We start from the raw sequence: 19,776 nt of genomic DNA, 5'->3' as shown, positions 1-19,776 counted from the left end.
AGGTGCACGGTGTTGTTTAGTTTTCCCTGAAGAAACAAAAGAAAAGTTCGGAGTAGGCATTAAGGTCCATGGAGAAGAAATAAAAACTTTGAGGTTAGCCGATGACATTGTAATTCAGTCAGAGACAGCAAAAGACTTGGTAGAGTAGTTGAACGGAATGGACAGTGTCTCAAAAGGAGGATATAAGATGAATATCAACAAAAGCAAAACGAGGATAATGGAATGTAGTCGAATTAAGTCGGGTGATGCTGAGGGAATTAGATTAGGAAATGAGACAGTTAAAGTAGTAAAGGAGTTTTGCTGTTTGGGGAGCAAAATAACTGATGATGGTCGAAGTAGAGAGGATATAAAATGTAGACTGGCAATGGCAAGGAAAGCGTTTCTGAAGAAGAGAGATTTGTTAACATCGAGTATAGATTTAAGTGTCAGAAAGTCGTTTCTGAAAGTATTTGTATGGAGTGTAGCCAAGTATGGAAGTGAAACATGGACGAAAATAGTTTAGACAAGAAGAAAATAAAAGCTTTCGAAATGTGGTGCTACAGAAGAATGCTGAAGATTAGATGGGTAGATCACATAACTAATGAGGAGGTATTGAATAGAATTGGGGAGGAGTTTGTGGCACAACTTGACCAGAAGAAGGGATCGGTTGGTAGGACATGTTCTGAGGCATCAAGGGATCACCAATTTAGTACTGGAGGGCAGCGTGGAGGGTAAAAATCGTAGTGGGAGTCCAAGAGATGTACTCACTAAGCAGATTCAGAGGGATGTAGGCTGCAGTAGGTACTGGGAGATGAAGAAGCTTGCACAGGACAGAGTAGCATGGAGAGCTGCATCAAACCAGGCCACAGGACTCAAGGCCACAACAACAACAACATGGTTCTTGAAAAGAAGTCTCCGGTCCACTACCACTGCCAGGTATTTCAGCTGGTTTATCCAAGGGACTGCGATGTTATGCTGCATGAGACGGCGAGTGAACAATGCATTCAGGGTAATGTGTTTTCTTGCTATTCGTACGTAAATAAGTGTAAGCTGACGTTGAAGGCGTGGTGTCGCTCCACGCTGCATCGTCTCTGTGGCTGCTGGTAAGGATCGCTGTATTCTCCGCAAATTGCGCAGGGACGATTTTTGTTGGGACTGAACAGCACCTGTATGGCCCCAAGCGCCTGCCTTCGCAGAAGTTGGCAACCCCGACACAAAGGTGCCGTTTGGGTTGCCTGAACTAGAGGGGTTCACATCAATAGGTGTAGCGGAAGAATGGATGGAATGAGATGGTCTTCAGTGAAACTGTGTCCGCGGTGTCCGCGGTGAATAAATGATCGTGGCTTTCTCAGGACTTGCTGGAGACATTACTTAAAAAGGAAAAGAAAATATTATCCAATCCTCAAGAAACAATAACGTTAATCAGGGATACATCGTAATGGAAAAAAATCGAACTTCCTGTATGCCCGTATTTGTGTACTGTTACCAAAGATACAAGATTGAGAACAAGGTACAGAAACAAGAGCGTTTACAATGCTTATTCAGACGTATATCATGTAAAAAGAAATATTTTTCAGAGTCTGGTATCTATAAATTTAATTGTGGGCTAAGTTTTACAGTGATTAAACGTGAAGAGAGGCTAACACCCAGTTTAAAGAGCAATCGTCGATAAATGACAGTAACCCCTCCACCACTGCTGCACGCTAAAAAGTAGAAATTACTTAGCTTTGGTGAATCTCTACGGGTCTAACATAAGGCAAAGAATATTGAAGTCGTGTATATGGTGGAGATGATCTGGATTTATATCCACCTAAGTGATCAGTTGTAAATTAATAAAAATACCTGCGAAATGCGAAATTTGTAGACAGTTTTCCGCCCGTTCTGTGAGCAGGCGTTCTCGGTCACGGAACATGCATTCATTGCTATAGGCGTAAGCAAATGTGGCCACGATGTGGGAGGACCATGCAGCTCTGTAATACTAGATCGTTGAACATTTAATTTTAATATTCAACATTTTATTTCCATTTTATTACACAGCTATTAGAGCACAATTTGTCTCATTTTATCTCGACCAGTAAATTACACACTTTGGATAATGTTTTAATTTGCTCTATCTTAACACTTAAAGGTTTGTCGATGACTCTCATTCTGTCAGAGACAACAAAGAACTTGGAAGAGGAGTCCAACGGAAGGAACGGTGTCTTGGGAAAAGGAGATAAGACAAACATCAACGAAAACAAAACGAGGAATACGCAGTGTGGTCGACTTCAATCGGATGACGTTGATGGAATTAGATTACGAAAGGAAACTCTAAAAGTACCAGATGGAAATGCCGTGTGGCTCGGGCCTCCCGCCGGGTAGACCGTTCGCCGTGTGCAAGTCTTTCGAGTTGACGCCACGTCGGCGACTTGCGTATCGATGGGGATTAAATGACGATAATAAGGACAACACAACACCCAGCCCCTGAGCGGAGAAAATCTCCGACAAAACCGGGAATCGAACCCGGGCCGTTAGACATGACATTCCGTCGCTCTGACCACTCAGCTACCAGGGGCGGACAGTAGTAGATAAGTAAAATAACTGATAATGCCAAAAGTAGAGAGAACATAAAAAGTAGATTGCCAGTGACAAGAAAAGAGTTTCTGTAGAAGAGAAATTTGTTAACATCGATTGTAGTTTTAAGCGTTAGACAGCATTTTCTGAAGGTATTGGTCTGCTGTGTAGCCGTACATGGAACTGAAACATGGACGATAAACTATTTAAACGAGAAGAGACTAGAAGCTTTGAAATGTGATGCTATAGATAACTGCTGAAGATCAGATGCGTAGATCACGTAACTAAAGAGGAGAGTCCTCAGCATTACGCTACAGAGATAGCACAAGAAACATTGATGCCGGTGAGATCTAATCTCGAAACATGTTGTTAATTAAATAATACAAGTAGTCAACAAATTTTGTGAATGGTATTGGTACTTTTAAATTTTTTTCATATATTTGAAATAGTCACAGTCGCTAAACACTCAATATGGCTTTAAATAGCTGCGGGAGCAAGGAACAATTAGCAAGCGATGAACTGTTTTGCTTTCATTATTTCATATGTCTGTAAGCGAGGTCAAGTTCATAAAAGGTTGGAAATTACGTTTAAAGGCAGGCCGGGGTGGCCGAGCGGTTCTAGGCGCTTCAGTGTGGAACCGCGCGACCGCTACGGTCGCAGGTTCGAATCCTGCCTCGGGCATGGATGTGTGTGACGTCCTTAGGTTAGTTAGGTTTAAGTACTTCTAAGTTCTAGGGGACTGATGGCCTCAGCAGTTAAGTCCCATAGTGCTCAGAGCCATTGTTTACGTTTAACGTTTGTTTGAAAACGCTAGTTGCTCGGTTTATCAAACAGTTGTTTTTAAGATTGGACCTTGCATGTATAAAAACACCTTAAAATTACGTTTATGGCTCGTTGGAAGTCACTAAGTAGATGGATGAGTACAGTGTCAGTAATGTGTGTTTTGTTTTAGCATCTCAGATCTAGGATGTCATACCTCCGATCAGTGTATAGTACAGTGATATAATTTTGTGTGTACATTCAGTTGTATATCTGGATATTGTCTGTAAAACGTGTTGCAATAGAGTTAGTAGTAAGGAAGTATTCATTTAAAATGTCATGCGCGATGATGAAGCTACACTATGCGGTCAAAAGTACCCGGACACCCCCAAAAACAAACGTTTTTCATATTAGGTGCATTGTGCTGCCACCTACTGCCAGGTATCCATATCAGCGACCTAAGTAGTCCTTAGACCTCATGAGAGAGCAGGATGGGGCGCTCCGCGGAACTCAAGGACATCGAACGTGATCAGGCGATTGGGAGTCCCTTGTGTCATACGTCTGCACGTGAGATTTCAACACTCTTAAATATCCTTAGGTCCGCTATTTCAGATGTGATAGTAAGGTGAAAACGTGAGGGAACACGTACAGCACAAAAGCTTACAGGCCGACCTCGTCTGTTGACTGACAGAGACTGCCGACAGTTGAAGAGGGTCGTAATGTATAATAGACGGACATCTGTTCAAACCGTCACATAGGAATTCCAAACTGCAGGAATTGCAAACTGCAGCAATTCCAAACTGCATCAGGATCCACTGCAAGTACTGTGACAGGCGGGAGGTGAGAAAACTTGGATTTCATGGTCGAGCGGCTGCTCGTGAGCCACAAATCACGTCAGTAAATGCCAGACGACGCCTCGCTTGGTGTACGGAGCGTAAACATTGGACGATTGAACAGTGGGAAAACGTTGTGTGGAGTGACGAATCACGGTACACTATGTGGCGATCCGCTGGCAGGGTGTGGATATGGTGAATTCCCGGTGAACGTCATCTGTCAGCGTGTGTAGCGCCAACAGTAAAATTCGGAGGCGGTGGTGTTATATGTGGTCGTGTTTTTCATGGAAGGGGCTTGCACCCTTTGTTGTTTTGCGTGGCGCTGTCAGAGCAGAAGCTTACATTGATGTTTTAAGTACCCTCTTGCTTCCCGCTGTTGAAGAGCAATTCGGGGATGGCGATTGGATCTTTGAACACGATCGAGCACCTGCTCATACTGCGCGGCCTGTCTTGGAGAGGTTACACGACAGTAACATCCGTGTAATCCGCTGGCCTGCACAGAGTCCTGACCTGAATCCTATATAACACCTTTGCGATGTTTTGGAACGCCGACTTCGTGGCAGGCCTCACCGACTTCGTGGCAGGCCTCACCGACTTCGTGGCAGGCCTCACCGACTTCGTGGCAGGCCTCACCGACTTCGTGGCAGGCCTCACCGACCGACATCGGTACCTCTCCCCAGTGCAGCACTCCGTGAAGAACGGGCTGCCATTTCCCAAGAAACCTTCCAGCAATCTGATTGAAGCTGTCATCAAGGCTAAAGGTGGGCATTACCGATGTAGAACGCCACGAACTTATAAGTCATTTTCAGTCAGGTGTCCGGATACTTTTGATCGCATAGTGTACATGCACAAAGAGTTTATTGGAAGTGATTAATTGTTCTGATTCTCCAATACTGGAAGAATGTAATCTGGATAATTTGCGTGCAATGAGTTACACTGCCTTAAGACGTATGCACAGAATATAACTTCAATAGCGGGTGGTTATAATTAAACTTCCGCTACTTGAGCCAATTTAGACGGAAAATTATTTACCGTATGGGTACCCTACTTTATATGAATGATGTTCACACTGTGCGCTGCAAGATTTTCGTTGTTAGTAGTGTTTAGTATCGTGAATCGCCGATAGGCGCCGGTAGTTGTACGGCGACGTAAGGCTGAAACACGAACAGCAGTGTGCATTACAGTTGCAGACAATCATCATGGGTCCGGACGTGGTGAGCAGCGCTTTATTCGCAAAGATGTTTTACTAAGACAGCTGAACATACTGTGCCCCACAGTTCGGAAAGTACTGCGAAGAACAATGTGAAATGGAGTCTCTAGTGTGGTTGCAAGCTGCTGTGCATGCACACATTCGTTACTTTAAGCAACATTTGTAACCTGTAACGGGTTTTGTCCATTACAAATGTTTTCTTTAAAGGCTGCGACTGTGAAAACAGTGGGTTTGTTTGTAAATAACTTTTCTGCTACCAGTCACGATTTTCAAATTTTACACGACGCTTTTGGGAAATGATTCCCATTTTCAAGTGTGTTTTCTCTTTGTATTATGCCATTTTACTTCAAGTTTTCGATGTGTGACATTCCGCTTTATTTTGTTGACTTTACTGATATATATATATATATATATATATATATATATAGCAGTAAAGTCAACAAAATATATACACTCCTGGAAATTGAAATAAGAACACCGTGAATTCATTGTCCCAGGAAGGGGAAACTTTATTGACACATTCCTGGGGTCAGATACATCACATGATCACACTGACAGAACCACAGGCACATAGACACAGGCAACAGAGCATGCACAATGTCGGCACTAGTACAGTGTATATCCACCTTTCGCAGCAATGCAGGCTGCTATTCTCCCATGGAGACGATCGTAGAGATGCTGGATGTAGTCCTGTGGAACGGCTTGCCATGCCATTTCCACCTGCCGCCTCAGTTGGACCAGCGTTCGTGCTGGACGTGCAGACCGCGTGAGACGAAGCTTCATCCATTCCCAAACATGCTCAATGGGGGACAGATCCGGATATCTTGCTGGCCATGGTAGTTGACTTACACCTTCTAGAGCACGTTGGGTGGCACGGGATACATGCGGACGTGCATTGTCCTGTTGGAACAGCAAGTTCCCTTGCCGGTCTAGGAATGGTAGAACGATGGGTTCGATGACGGTTTGGATGTACCGTGCACTATTCAGTGCCCCCTCGACGATCACCAGTGGTGTACGGCCAGTGTAGGAGATCGCTCCCCACACCATGATGCCGGGTGTTGGCCCTGTGTGCCTCGGTCGTATGCAGTCCTGATTGTGGCGCTCACCTGCACGGCGCCAAACACGCATACGACCATCATTGGCACCAAGGCAGAAGCGACTCTCATCGCTGAAGACGACACGTCTCCATTCGTCCCTCCATTCACGCCTGTCGCGACACCACTGGAGGCGGGCTGCACGATGTTGGGGCGTGAGCGGAAGACGGCCTAACGGTGTGCGGGACCGTAGCCCAGCTTCATGGAGACGGTTGCGAATGGTCCTCGCCGATACCCCAGGAGCAACAGTGTCCCTAATTTGCTGGGAAGTGGCGGTGCGGCCCCCTACGGCACTGCGTAGGATCCTACGGTCTTGGCGTGCATCCGTGCGTCGCTGCGGTCCGGTCCCAGGTCGACGGGCACGTGCACCTTCCGCCGACCACTGGCGACAACATCGATGTACTGTGGAGACCTCACGCCCCACGTGTTGAGCAATTCGGCGGTACGTCCACCCGGCCTCCCGCATGCCCACTATACGCCCTCGCTCAAAGTCCGTCAACTGCACATACGGTTCACGTCCACGCTGTCGCGGCATGCTACCAGTGTTAAAGACTGCGATGGAGCTCCGTATGCCACGGCAAAGTGGCTGACACTGACGGCGGCGGTGCACAAATGCTGCGCAGCTAGCGCCATTCGACGGCCAACACCGCGGTTCCTGGTGTGTCCGCTGTGCCGTGCGTGTGATCATTGCTTGTACAGCCCTCTCGCAGTGTCCGGAGCAAGTATGGTGGGTCTGACACACCGGTGTCAATGTGTTCTTTTTTCCATTTCCAGGAGTGTATATATACCCCAGTTCCCAGAACTCCTGAAGATAGACGTTGACTGTGGATATTGTATCACAGACACACTCCCTTTGTCTGTCCAGAGATGTCACTAAACCCACCCAAAGCTGTAAACAATCATGCATGAGCAGCGCCTATTAGACGGAGGGGGTCTGACAGCCGTTCAGTTCCAGTCATTCCACCAGGAGGGAGGTACACGGCTCGTGTTGTCTGTAGTTCAACCATGCCTAGATAGTCAATACCGCGGTTCGATCGCGTCTGTATTGTTACTTTGTGCCAGGAAGGGCTCCAAACAAATGAAGTGTCCAGGCGTCTCGGAGTGAATCAAAGTGATGTTGTTCGGATATGGAGGAGACACAGAGCGACAGGAGCTGTGGATGACATGCCTAGCTCAGGCCACCCAAGGGCTACTACTGCAGTGGATGACCGCTACCTACAGATTATAGCTTGGAGGAACCTTGACAGAAACGCCACCATGTTGACTAATGCTTTTCGTGCAGCCACAGGACGTCGTGACACGACTCAAACTGTGCACAGTAGGCTGCATGATGCGCAACTTCACTCCCGACGTCCATGTCGAGGTCCATCTTTGCAACCACGACACCATGAAGTGCGGTACAGATGGGCCCAGCAATATGCCGAATGGACCGCTAAGGGTTGACATCATGTTCTCTTCACCGATGAATGTCGCATATGCCTTCAACAATCGTCGGAGACGTGTTGGGACGCAACCTGGTCTGGCTGAACGCCTTAAACACGCTGTCCAACGAGTGCACCCAGGTGAAGGTTCCCTGCTTTTTTGGGGTGGCATTGTGTGGGACCGACGTACTCCGCTATTGGTCGTGGAAGGTGTCATAACGGCTGTACGATACGTGAATGCCATATCGGCAGCATATTGGCGAGTTTGGGAATGAATTCCTTCAGGATAACGACATCGCTCGACTAGAGTGGCCAGCATGATATCCAGACACGAACCCTATCGAACAAGTCTGGGATAGTTTGAAAAGGGCTGTTTATGGACGACGTGACCCACGAACCACTCAGAGGGATCTACGCCGAATTGCCGTTGAGGAGTGAGACAATCTGGAACAACAGTTCCTTGATGAACTTGCCACGACGAATAAAGGCATGTATCAATGCAACAGGACGTGCTGCTGGGTTTTAGAGGTACCGATGTGTACAGAAATCTGGACCACCACCTCTGTAGGTCTCGCTGTGTGGTGGTACATCATGCAATGTGTGGTTTTCATGAGCAATAAAAATGGCGGAAATGATGATTAGGTTGATCTCTATTCCAGTTTTCTGCACAGGTTCCGGAACTCTCGCAACAGAGGTGATGCAAAACGTTTTTTGATGTTTGTATACAGGGTGAAAAGTATTTAAACCGACAAACTCTGGGAGGTTGTAGCTGACATCAAAACAAATATTTTTCTCTATGTCATTTTTTCCTGAGGATTATTTAAACTGGTGGAGGCCTTATTACGCTCTACAGTTGTTAGAGGCCGTATTACGCTCTTCAGTTGTAGGCAACTGCTGTCCACCAGTGTAGTGGTGCATTGTCTGTGTTTACTAATGGAGCGATACACCTGGAGTGAGTACACTGATATGGGTGGTGCGTACTACGTAGCGCACCACAACGGACGAGCTGCACAGCGGGTTTATCAACAACAATATCCTAATCGCCGTCATACGACCTTTGCTGCTGTGTACTAACATCTGCGTGAGACTGGTTCATTTAGCAGATTACCTGGACAGGGACGCCGTCGCACGGTAAGAACGCTGCAGTTTGAGGAAGCTGTCTTGCAGCATGTGGAGCGGGATCCTTCAATCAGCACGTATCATGAGGACGTATCAGACGAATGTAAGAACAGTCCTTCGAGAACAATTGTTACGTCCATTTCACTTACAGTGTGTCCACAACCTGGAACCAGTTGATTATCCACACAGAGCACAGTTTTCGCAGTGGTACCTGGAACAATGTGAAATGCATCCTACATTTCCATCCTCTGTGTTCTTTAGCGATGAAGCAACGTTCGGGCGTGATGGAGTCTTCAACATGCACAATTCGCATGTTTGGAGTGAGGATAACCCACATGCCACAGTTACTAGCGCTCCTCAAGTGCTGTTCTTCGTCAATGTGTGGGTCGGTGTTGTTGGGGACTGTTTAATTGGGCAGTATCTGCTACCTAGGCCATTACATGGCAGGCACTATTACAATTTTCTCGCCAGAGCACTGCCAGAATTTCTGGAAGACGTACCGCTCCCTACAAGACAACGCATGTGGTTCCAACATGACGGGGCGCCGGCACATTTCAGTCGTTGTGTGCGTCGATTCCTGGACCGACGGTTCCCAGAAACGTGGATTGACAGAGGTGGTCCTGTACCGTGGCCTGCTCGATCCCCAGATATGTGCCCTCTGGACTTTTTTGTGAGGGGAGAGATGCACAACCTTGTTTAGGCAACTCCTGTTGCATCAGAAGAGGATCTGGTTGCCCGGAAAGTAGCAGCAGCAGGAACAATTCAGGATACTCCTGGGGTTTTTGTCCGTGTCAGACAGAACATGATCCGATGGTTCAATTACGTGTCAATGGAGGTGTTTTTGAAAATCTGCTGTAACTGAAATTGGGTTGTGTTAATGTGTTGCCTCTTGGTCAAAAAAAAAATGGAAAAGTGTTTGTTGGTTTAATTAATTTGACACCAGAGAAATCTTCCTCTACCAGTTTAAATATTCCTCATAGGAAAAAATGATATTAGGGAAAAATATTTATTTTGATGTCCCCTACAACCTCCCAGAGTTTGTCGGTTTAAATACTTTTCACCCTGTAGAAGTTTGGTTCGGTCCAGGTGGTGTGCACGGATAGCCGAAGCAGTTAGGGCTTCTGCTCGCGATAAGTGGGAGATCCGTGTCCGAGTCCTGGTCCAGTACAGATTTTCCTGAATTACAAATGAAATGTACAGCCGATGTCGGCCAGTATTCCCAATTTCGAAGTAACTGAGATACTTTGTTGACAGTTGTGGTTTACGGCCTGTAGACGCTTACAGTAGTTTGGTGAGCGTGTGTCTGGAGTACTGTGGCTACCCGCCTATAGTTCATTGTTTTATCTTGGCGGCTCGCGCATGCCCGCCCAGACGCGGCAAGTCTCAAGTTTCACACGGAATTTGTAGTCTCCCCTCCACAACGGCCAAAGGCCGGTCACGTGATTCCACCTCCACATGAACAGGAGGAGTGGCGTGTCTGCCAGCGCTCCTGGTTTTACTTGAGAGTACTATGTCCCCATGTTGCCTCTCCCGCCAGAAAACAAACACACTCTCGCCTGCTTTGTGTCTGTAAGTAAAACCAGCAAAGTGCACTACAGCCAGATTGCACAGATTCTTTTTGGGTTTTTACTACGAGTTGTTTAAAAACGTACAGCCCAAAAAGAGCCTATAAGATTAAGTGAATTTACAAAAGTTTGCAGTCTTTTTCCGTTTTGTTCCTCAAAATAAATATTTTTGTTATTAACTTTCGTGTGTAGCGAACAAGAGTTTCTACTGTGATGTTTTTATTGCTCAAAATAAAGTATCTGTGACAAAACTGCCGAAGGAGTCGGCTTTAATTTCGTGTACGGCAATTAAAAAGGCTTAAGTTCGTGAAATTTCCACTTTAACGTGCTGTAACGAGTCGGCTATTTCCTTGTACATAAACATTTAGCAGATGCAAACAGTTCATTGTTCGTTTCGTTTCTTTATTAAAGTTGCTGTCTGCTGGTGTTCTTGTGAGATTTTATTCGACATACTTCGAGCATTTTGTTCATAATATATTCGTGTCTTAGGCTGATATAACATCTAATGCATAGTTTGGCAATACATGGGATATAACTTTTCAGAGTTTTACAGTCGAGTGAAGAATGAGTTTCCAACATTTTGTCCATTTGCTGCTCAAACAGGATACAATAATTATTGAACTGTCAATATTTTCCATACAGTCGTCCTCAGCAAACTGCTGAATGCAATCACGCCCCGCCTCCTGTCCGTGTGGAGGTGGACTCACGTGACCGGCCTGTGGCCGTTGTGGAGGGGAGGCTGCAAATTCCATGTGAAACTTGAGTCTTGCCCCAGACGGGGGAGATCGCTGCGTTGCCAGTTGCAAATGACGCACGCGCCATGAGAAGCAGCGCCATAGTATAGTATAGTTCGCAAACTTACGTTTAGGGGGAGAACGCTCAGTTTATGAAGTAAAAGCACCACGGCTGCATTAACCCTTTCGCTGCTACAGAGACGTGCTCCCCGCATTCCGTCTGTGAGGAGGTGGAATCACGTGACCGGCGTTTGGACGTTGTGGAGGGAAGACTGCAAATTCCGTGTGAAACTTGAGTCTTGCGTGTTTTGTGACGTGAGATGCGCATAACGAACCTAATCTCGGCCGCCGTCGTAAATGACGCGCACTTTAGTAACGTTGCGTGGCGTGATGTTGCAGACCTGTCGCTGATGGCGGTGGATGCGACGTCGGGCGAGCTGCTGGCGGTCTGCATCAACGGCATCCACGAGCCGGGCGGCGAGGCTGAGGGGGAGGCGGCGGCGGCGCAGTGCCCCAACCCGCGCTTCCGGCGCATCCTGCAGCTGCTCGCCTTCGTGGACGGCCGCGCCTCGGCGGCGCTCAAGCAGCGCTTCCCGGACCCGGCCGACCGCCGCCAGCTCGAGGTGCGCATCCTCAGCGTGGACGGCGCGGCGCGCGGCCGGGGGCTCGCCACGGCGCTCATCAGCCGCACCAGGTGGGTGGCCGCCCCCGCACTCCCACAGGACACGGCAGGGCTGGGACACCGAACTGTCACCCATCTGGACACCTGCTCACATCTCGGTCCCGCTGCTCTCCCATTTGTGGAGACAACAAAATTTTTAGGTCTTACATTTGACAGGAAACTTAGCTGGTCTCCACATGTGTCATATTTGGCTGCCCGTTGTACCCGTTCCCTAAATGTCCTCCGTGTTCTCAGCGGTACGTCGTGGGGAGCGTATCGAACCATCCTACTTCGCCTATATCGGTCGATCGTCCTCTCCAAGCTGGATTATGGGAGCTTTGTATACTCCTCTGCACGGCCGTCCATCTTACGCCGCCTCAACTCTATACAATATCGGGGGCTACGTCTTGCAATCGGAGCGTTCTATACTAGTCCTGTCGAGAGTCTTCATGCTGAAGCCGGTGAACTGCCACTAACCTACCGGCGCGATATACTGCTTTGTCGGTATGCCTGTCGGCTATTATCAATGCCTGACCACCCGTCTTATCGTTCCTTTTTTTATGACTCTCTCGACCGTCAATATGGGTTGTATGTATCTGCCCTGCTACCCCCTGGAGTTCGCTTTCGTCGCCTCCTCCAGCGCCTTGATTTTTCACTCTCTGCAGCCTTTCGAGTGGGCGAGAGCCAAACGCCACCTTGGCTCCAGGCTCAGGTCCGCATTCACCTTGACCTCAGCTCGTTCCCAAAGGAGGTTACCCCAGCTTCGGTATATTGCTCACGGTTTGTTGCACTTCGTTCGAAGTTCATTAATATGACCTTCATTTATACGGATGGCTCTAAGACCAATGACGAGGTCGGGTGTTCTTTTATTGTCGGGGCACAAAGTTTCAAATACCGGCTCCATGGCCATTGTTCGGTCTTCACAGCTGAGCTATTTGCCCTCTATAAGGCTGTTCTTTACATCCGCCACTACCAACATTCAGCTTATGTCATTTGCTCTGATTCGCTGAGCGCCATCCAGAGCCTCAGTGACCCGTATCCGGTTCACCCTTTTGTGCACCGGATGCAACGCTCTCTTCAGCAGCTGGCGGACGACGGGTCTCTGGTTACCTTTATGTGCATTCCTGGCCGTGTCGGTATCCCTGGGAAAGAAGCTGCAGATGCGGCGTCCAAGGCTACGGTCCTCCAGCCTCGGACAGCTTCTTGTTGTGTGTCTTAATCTGATTTTAGCAGGGTCATTTGTCAGGGCATTTTATCACTGTGACATGCCGATTGGTCTACACTTACTGAAAACAAGCTTCGGGCCTCGAAACCTCTCCCCACGGCTTGGACGAACTCTTCACGCCCTTCTCGGAGGGAGGACATTGTTTTGGCCCGGTTACGGATCGGACACTGCCGGTTCAGCCATCGCCATCTGCTGATGGCTGCGCCGGCGCCGTTCTGCCCATGTGGTCAATTGCTGACGGTACGCCACATTTTAACGTCCTGTCCGAATTTTAATACACTGCGCATTGATCTTGGCCTGCCATGTACTCTGGATGCTATTTTAGAGGATGACCCAGGAGCAGCTGCTCGCGTTCTTCGTTTTATCCGCTTGACAAACCTCTCTAAGGACATTTGATAATGCTGTTTTCTTTTAATCCCTTGCCTGTTAATGTGCTTTTTATAGTGTTGTCCTTTGTAGTTGCTGTTTTAACATTGTGCCTCGCAGTGCATTCATAACTTAGTCTGGGCACTAATGACCACTGTAGTTGTGCGCCCTAAAACCACAAAAAACAAAACAAAAAACTCTGAGACAAAAAGAACGACGCACCACGACGTGATTGTACGAGTGAGACGGAATACGCCAGATGTGACGTGTACACACAAATAAATTTCCAAACAACTTACGGTAATTCATCCAGGTAATATCTGCAGCGACCGCCGATATTTCGGCGGGACTACGTTGTCCTCGATGGTCAGTGTTCATCGGAGGTGAGGGTATCATCTGGAGTGCCCCATGGAACTGTGATAGGTCCGCTCTTGTTTTCTATCAACATAAATGATCTTTTGGATAGGGTGGATAGCAATGTGCGGCTGTTTGCTGATGACGCTGTGGTGTACGGAAAGGTGTCGTCGTTGAGTCACTGTAGGAGGATACAAGATGACTTGGACAGGATTTGTGATTGGTGTAAATAATGGCAGCTAACTCTAAATATAGAGAAATGTAAATTAATGCATATGAATAGGAAAAAGAATCCTGTAATGTCTGAATACTCCATTAGTGCCGTAAGCTTGACACAGTCACGTCTATTGGGTGTAACATTGCAGAGCGAAATGAAGTGGGAAAAGCATGTAATGGCAGTTGTGGGGAAGGCGGATAATCGTCTGCGGTTCATTGGTAGAATTTTGGGAAGATATGGTTCATCTGTAAAGGAGACCGCTTATAAAACACTAATACGACCTATTCTTGAGTACTGCTCGAGCGTTTGGGATCCCTATCAGGTCGGATTGAGGGAGGACATAGAAGCAATTCTGAGACGGGCTGCTAGATTTGTTACTAGTGGGTTTGATCATCACGCGAGTGTTGCGGAAATGCTTCAGGAACTCGGGTGGGAGTCTGTAGAGGAAAGGAGGCGTTCTCTTCGTGAATCGCTACTGAGGAAATTTAGAGAACCAGCATTTGAGGCTGACTGCAGTACAATTTTACTGCCGCCAACTTACATTTCGCGGAAAGACCACAAAGATAAGATAAGAGAGATTAGGGCTCGTACAGAGGCATATGGGCAGTCATTTTTCCCTCGTTCTGTTTGGGAGTGGAACAGGGAGAGAAGATGCTAGTTGTGGTACGAGTTATCCTCCGCCACGCACCGTACGGTGGATTGCGGAGTATGTTTGTAGATGTAGATGTAGAGTAAACCCCGCCATTTTCAGGGGACAAACTGCAACGGACAGGCGATGTACAAGAAAATTTAAAACCTTGTTTCTTAGCACTTACTTTTAAAAGAAGGTCAGAAATAACATTTCAAATCGTATTTCCGTCATATACGACTGATCTTGTTGAAAGTGCTTCCTGCGTAAGGCAAAAAGGTAGTAGACTTCGGTGTCTACTCAGTATTATCATCTAATATTAGAGTGCTTCTGGTTCTGTTAAGGATGATCTCGGTTAGCGTAAGGCGTGTGTATATCGCATTCCTTGTAGCTGTAGCATGGCATACATTGGTCGGACTATCAGAACCTTGGAGTACCGATGTGCTGAGCATAAACGGCACACACGATTACAGCAGCCAAGTAGTTCTCCTATTGTCGAACATTGCTTGGATACTGATCACCTTATGTTATGAGGGCCATTCCGAAATTAAGGAACGATAAGAAGCGAAATCGAAACCTCGGTGAAAATCATAACTGTTTTATTTGCTACAGTTAGCTACAACTTCCAGCTACTTATCTCCATAGTCGCCGATCCGACTTAGACGTTTATCGTAGCGGTGCACCAGCTTTCCAATATCCTCGTCATAGATCGCAGCCGCCAGTGCTTTCCACCAATTCTCTACGCTGGCCTACAGCTCGTTGTCTGTGCCAAAATCTTGCCCTCATAGCCAGCGGTTCATGGGAGCAGAGATGAAACCCAGAGGGAGACAATTACGGGCTGCATTGCGTGTTATCAAACATTTCCAATTGAAAACGATCCAAGATCATCTTCATTGCCCCTGCAGAATGCGGTTGAGAATTGTCTTGAAGGATAAAACGCACGACAGTTATGTAATGTCGGCTGCATAGCTTCAGGCGAAATTTCTCACCAGGCCCTCGTACTTGGCTGGAGACACTGTTGTTCTAGGTATCTTTATGTGCTCCCTGTGTGCTCAGAACTAAAACGAACGACGCAACGCGATCGACTGGCACACCAGAGGCACTGCCCAACACACATGTGCAAAACTTTATCGGATTTTCACTGTGGTTTCCATTTCACGACAGATCGTTCCTTACTTTCCTAATCACCCTCGTATATAACAATACCGAGCATGCACGTCCAGCTTTTGGGACAGTGCTATTAACCCTTTCGTGGGCAAAATTATTGAGCAGTTTTTTTTAATGAATGGAGAGCAGATAGTAGTTAACAGATAGGTATATTTATCATACAGAATATCAAATTTGCTCCAACTGTGAAAGTGAGGTCACACAACAAGGTGGGAAGTATTCTTCCCACTCCCCTTCCTTGGAGTTAAATGACAAAAACCAATTTTTCAATATTTGTCATATTTATTTGATAAATTTACTTCTCTTTTTACAATGGTTGTTCACAATTACTTGCCATGAAATTTTCTGAAACATGGGTGTATGCAAAGTGGTATTTGACAATATGTACAAACACAGCGAGTGCTCTTTTCCGCAGCTTTGGTACTACAATGACGGCACGTCCAGTAGGTTTCTCCTAAAATGGGTTGATGCTCCCATACAGCCACATGACGAAAATCTTCAGGCACTTTACCCCTTTTTGCCAGAAATACAGGTTTTTGTCCACGCCTTTTCTGGGATGAGAAGCCAGTGATCAATTGTCTGGCTAGATGGATCCTGTATGTGAGCTGATCATGCTGTCCACTTCCTCTTTTACTTATTTTTTCCACAGGGTAAAACTGTTCACTGCAGCAACGTCCACCAGGAAATAAAATATTCTGTGTCACCATTTTACAGAACGTCTGCCAATAGCATACCTTTCTCGTAATTGATCAAACTTATCGACACCACCCATTATTTTGTTGTATTCTGCCACAGCTTCAGGACAAGAAATCTCTGTACTAGTACCATCCTTGTTTTTCATTTTCACTGTGGCTGTTTCTCGTGGGTCGTGAATTGAGGACAGGAAAGTGACTGGTCGGTTATCCATCCATTTTACTGCAGAAATGGCTCCTTTTGTTACAAACTGGAATCCTCCTCGTTCCAATTTTACGTGCTCCTTCATAAATTTGGGTAAATCAAAAGTATGTACCTTATACTATAGCGTTGAGGAAAAATCGCAAAATGCCACGCAAACAGCACTGAAAGGCTCCTCTACACAGCAACGCTCAGCTATACAATGCCTCTGCGCGAAGGTACAGCAAAAACGGCGGGAACTTCCGATTAGAAGTAGTACCCTACACTGTTCACTAGGTGGTAGCACCGCACAGAGGTGGGAACTGTGAATCCCACGGGACTAGGAGCGAGTTCATTGTAGTGGGAAGCATGTTTCCCACGGCTCATGAAAGGGTTAACCTAGCTGTTGAAATTAAATTAGCGAGCAACCATGTAAGCAGGGATGGAAAGTTTTGTTTAAACCCAGCTTGGAGTCCTGCTCTCTATCTTGTCAAAAAACAGAGGGACAGAGTCAATGTTACCTCACCTGCTAGTTCGTAGTCTTTTACTGTCGATACCTCTGACTTTGGTCATCTTTGGTGCACTAGTTTTCACTGTGTGCATGTTACCTCTTCTGAATTACTCGAAGACCCGAGGTTTCAAATTTGTTTGTACGTCGCCTGTCCATTGCTGTTTGTGCCTTGAAAATGGCGGGGTATACTCCCGCCGAAATATCTTCGCTCACTGTAAATATTTCCTGGCTGAATTCCTGTAAGTTGTTTGAAAATTGTGTACACCAGGAGAAACGCAGGTCAGGCAAATAAATAGTTACGATTCCACAAAAACTGTATGATTTATACAGGAGAAAGAACTTCACAACCTCAGCACTGCTTCGGCATGGCATTGATTGATACAGTTGTTGGATGTCCACCTGTGGCGTTGCATCGTCAAAATTCCCGAGGAGGTTGGAGGACCCTGCCCATAACACTCCCAAGTTCTCAACTGGGAAGAGATTCGGTCAACTTTCCGGTCAAAGTAGGGTTTGACATGCACGAAGACAAGCACGTAGATCCTCTCGCCATGTGTCGGCAGGCGCTATCTTGTTCATATGTAATCCCAGGATGGCTTGTTATAAAGGGCAACGAAACGGGGATTATAATATCGTCGACGTGTTGTCAGGGTGCCACGGACGACTACCAAAGGGTCCTGCTATCAAACGAAGTGCCACCTCACTCCATTGCTCTCGTTTCTTGCACCGTACGGCGGACGACAGTCATGTTAGTATTGGGGCTGTTGATAGAATATCGAAGTAAAGATATTTTTTTCTGAAAGACTTTGATGTCTATCGGCGGTATTTCTTCGTCCGATATATCACTATCAAAATGCCAACATCGGGTGCCGATATTTTTATTTTATATTTTTTATCACAATTTTCGGTACCTATTTGACGTTGTTCTTTTGAAATTCTAGTAGAACATAATTTTACATTCAATGCGTGAAGCGGTGTTAGGAAATAAACTTTAACGCAACTAGTGTGCTGCTTCTCCAGATCGACATTCTTCAAAAACAGTTGCTGAAAATGTTGTTGTTGTTGTGGTCTTCAGTCCTGAGGCTGGTTTGATGCAGCTCTCCATGCTACTCTATCTTGTGCAAGCTTCTTCATATCCCAGTACCTACTGGAGCCCACATCCTTCTGAATCTGCTTAGTGTATTCATCTCTTGGTCTCCCTCTACGATTTTTGCCCTCCACGCTGCCCTCCAGTACTAAATTGGTGATCCCTTGATGCCTCAGAACACGTCCTACCAACCGATCCCTTCTTCCGGTCAAGCTGTGCCACAAACTCCTCTTCTCCCCAATTCTATTCAATACCTCCTCATTAATTATGTGACCTATCCATCTAATCTTCAGCATTCTTCTGTAGCACCACGTTTCGAAAGCTTCTATTCCCTTCTTGTCTAAACTATTTATCGTCCATGTTTCACTTCCATACATGGCTACACTCCATACAAATAGCTTCAGAACGACTTCCTGACACTTAAATCTATACTCGATGTTAACATATTTCTCTTCTTCAGAAACGCTTTCCTTGCCATTGCCAGTCTACATTTTATATCCTCTCTACTTCGACCATCATCAATTATTTTGCTCCCCAAATAGCGAAACTCCTTTACTACTTTCAGTGTCTCATTTCCTAATCTAATTCCCTCAGTATCACCCAACTTAATTCGACTACATTCCATTATCCTTGTTTTGCTTTTGTTGATGTTCATCTTAAACCCTCCTTTCAAGACATTGTCCATTCCGTTCAACTGCTCTTCCAAGTCCTTTCCTGTCTCTGAGAGAATTACAATGTCATCGGCGAAGGTCAAAGTTTTTATTTCTTCTCCATGGATTTTAATACCTACCCCAAACTTTTCTTTTGTTTCCTTTATTGCCTGCTCAATATACAGATTGAGTAGCATCGGGGAGAGGCTACAACCCTGTCTAACTCCCTTCCCAACCACTGCTTCCCTTTCATGTCCCTCGACTCTTATAACTGTCATCTGGTTTCTGTATAAATTGTAAATAGCCTTTCGCTCCCTGTATTTTACCCCTGCCACCTTCAGAATTTGAAAGAGAGTATTCCACTCAACATTGTCAAAAGCTTTCTCTAAGTCTACAAATGCTAGAAACGTAGGTTTGCCTTTCCTTAATCTATTTTCTAAGATAAGTCGTAGGGTCAGTATTGCCTCACGTGTTCCAACATTTCTACTGAATCCAAGCTGAGGTCGGTTTCTACCAGTTTTTCCATTCGTCTGTAAAGAATTCGCATTATTATTTTGCAGCTGTGACTTGTTAAACTGATAGTTCGGTAATTTTCACATCTGCCAACACCTGCTTTCTTTGGTATTGGAATTATTATATTCTTCTTCAAGTCTGAGGGTATTTCGCCTGTCTCATACATCTTGCTCACCAGATGGTAGAGTTTTGTCAGGACTGGCTCTCCCAAGGCCGTCAGTAGTTCTAATGGAATGTTGTCTACTCCCGGGGCCTTGTTT

The 19,776-nt window shown here is 46.3% G+C and overlaps 1 protein-coding gene across 2 annotated transcripts in view; it reads left to right on the top strand.

Annotated features, from left to right (window-relative positions):
- LOC126106348 (arylalkylamine N-acetyltransferase 1-like) overlaps positions 1–19,776 on the top strand; it is a 239,358-nt gene that overhangs the window by 206,379 nt on the left and 13,203 nt on the right. For both annotated transcript variants that reach the window (XM_049912598.1, XM_049912599.1), the window contains exon 3: positions 11,667–11,961. In XM_049912598.1, the coding sequence (XP_049768555.1) occupies positions 11,667–11,961 (295 nt within the window). The remainder of the gene's footprint in view (positions 1–11,666; positions 11,962–19,776) is intronic.

Source organism: Schistocerca cancellata, chromosome 10 (assembly GCF_023864275.1).
Source record: "Schistocerca cancellata isolate TAMUIC-IGC-003103 chromosome 10, iqSchCanc2.1, whole genome shotgun sequence".
In the NCBI taxonomy this organism is placed as follows: Eukaryota; Metazoa; Arthropoda; class Insecta; order Orthoptera; family Acrididae; genus Schistocerca; species Schistocerca cancellata.
This window is presented reverse-complemented; position numbering and strand designations above follow the sequence as displayed.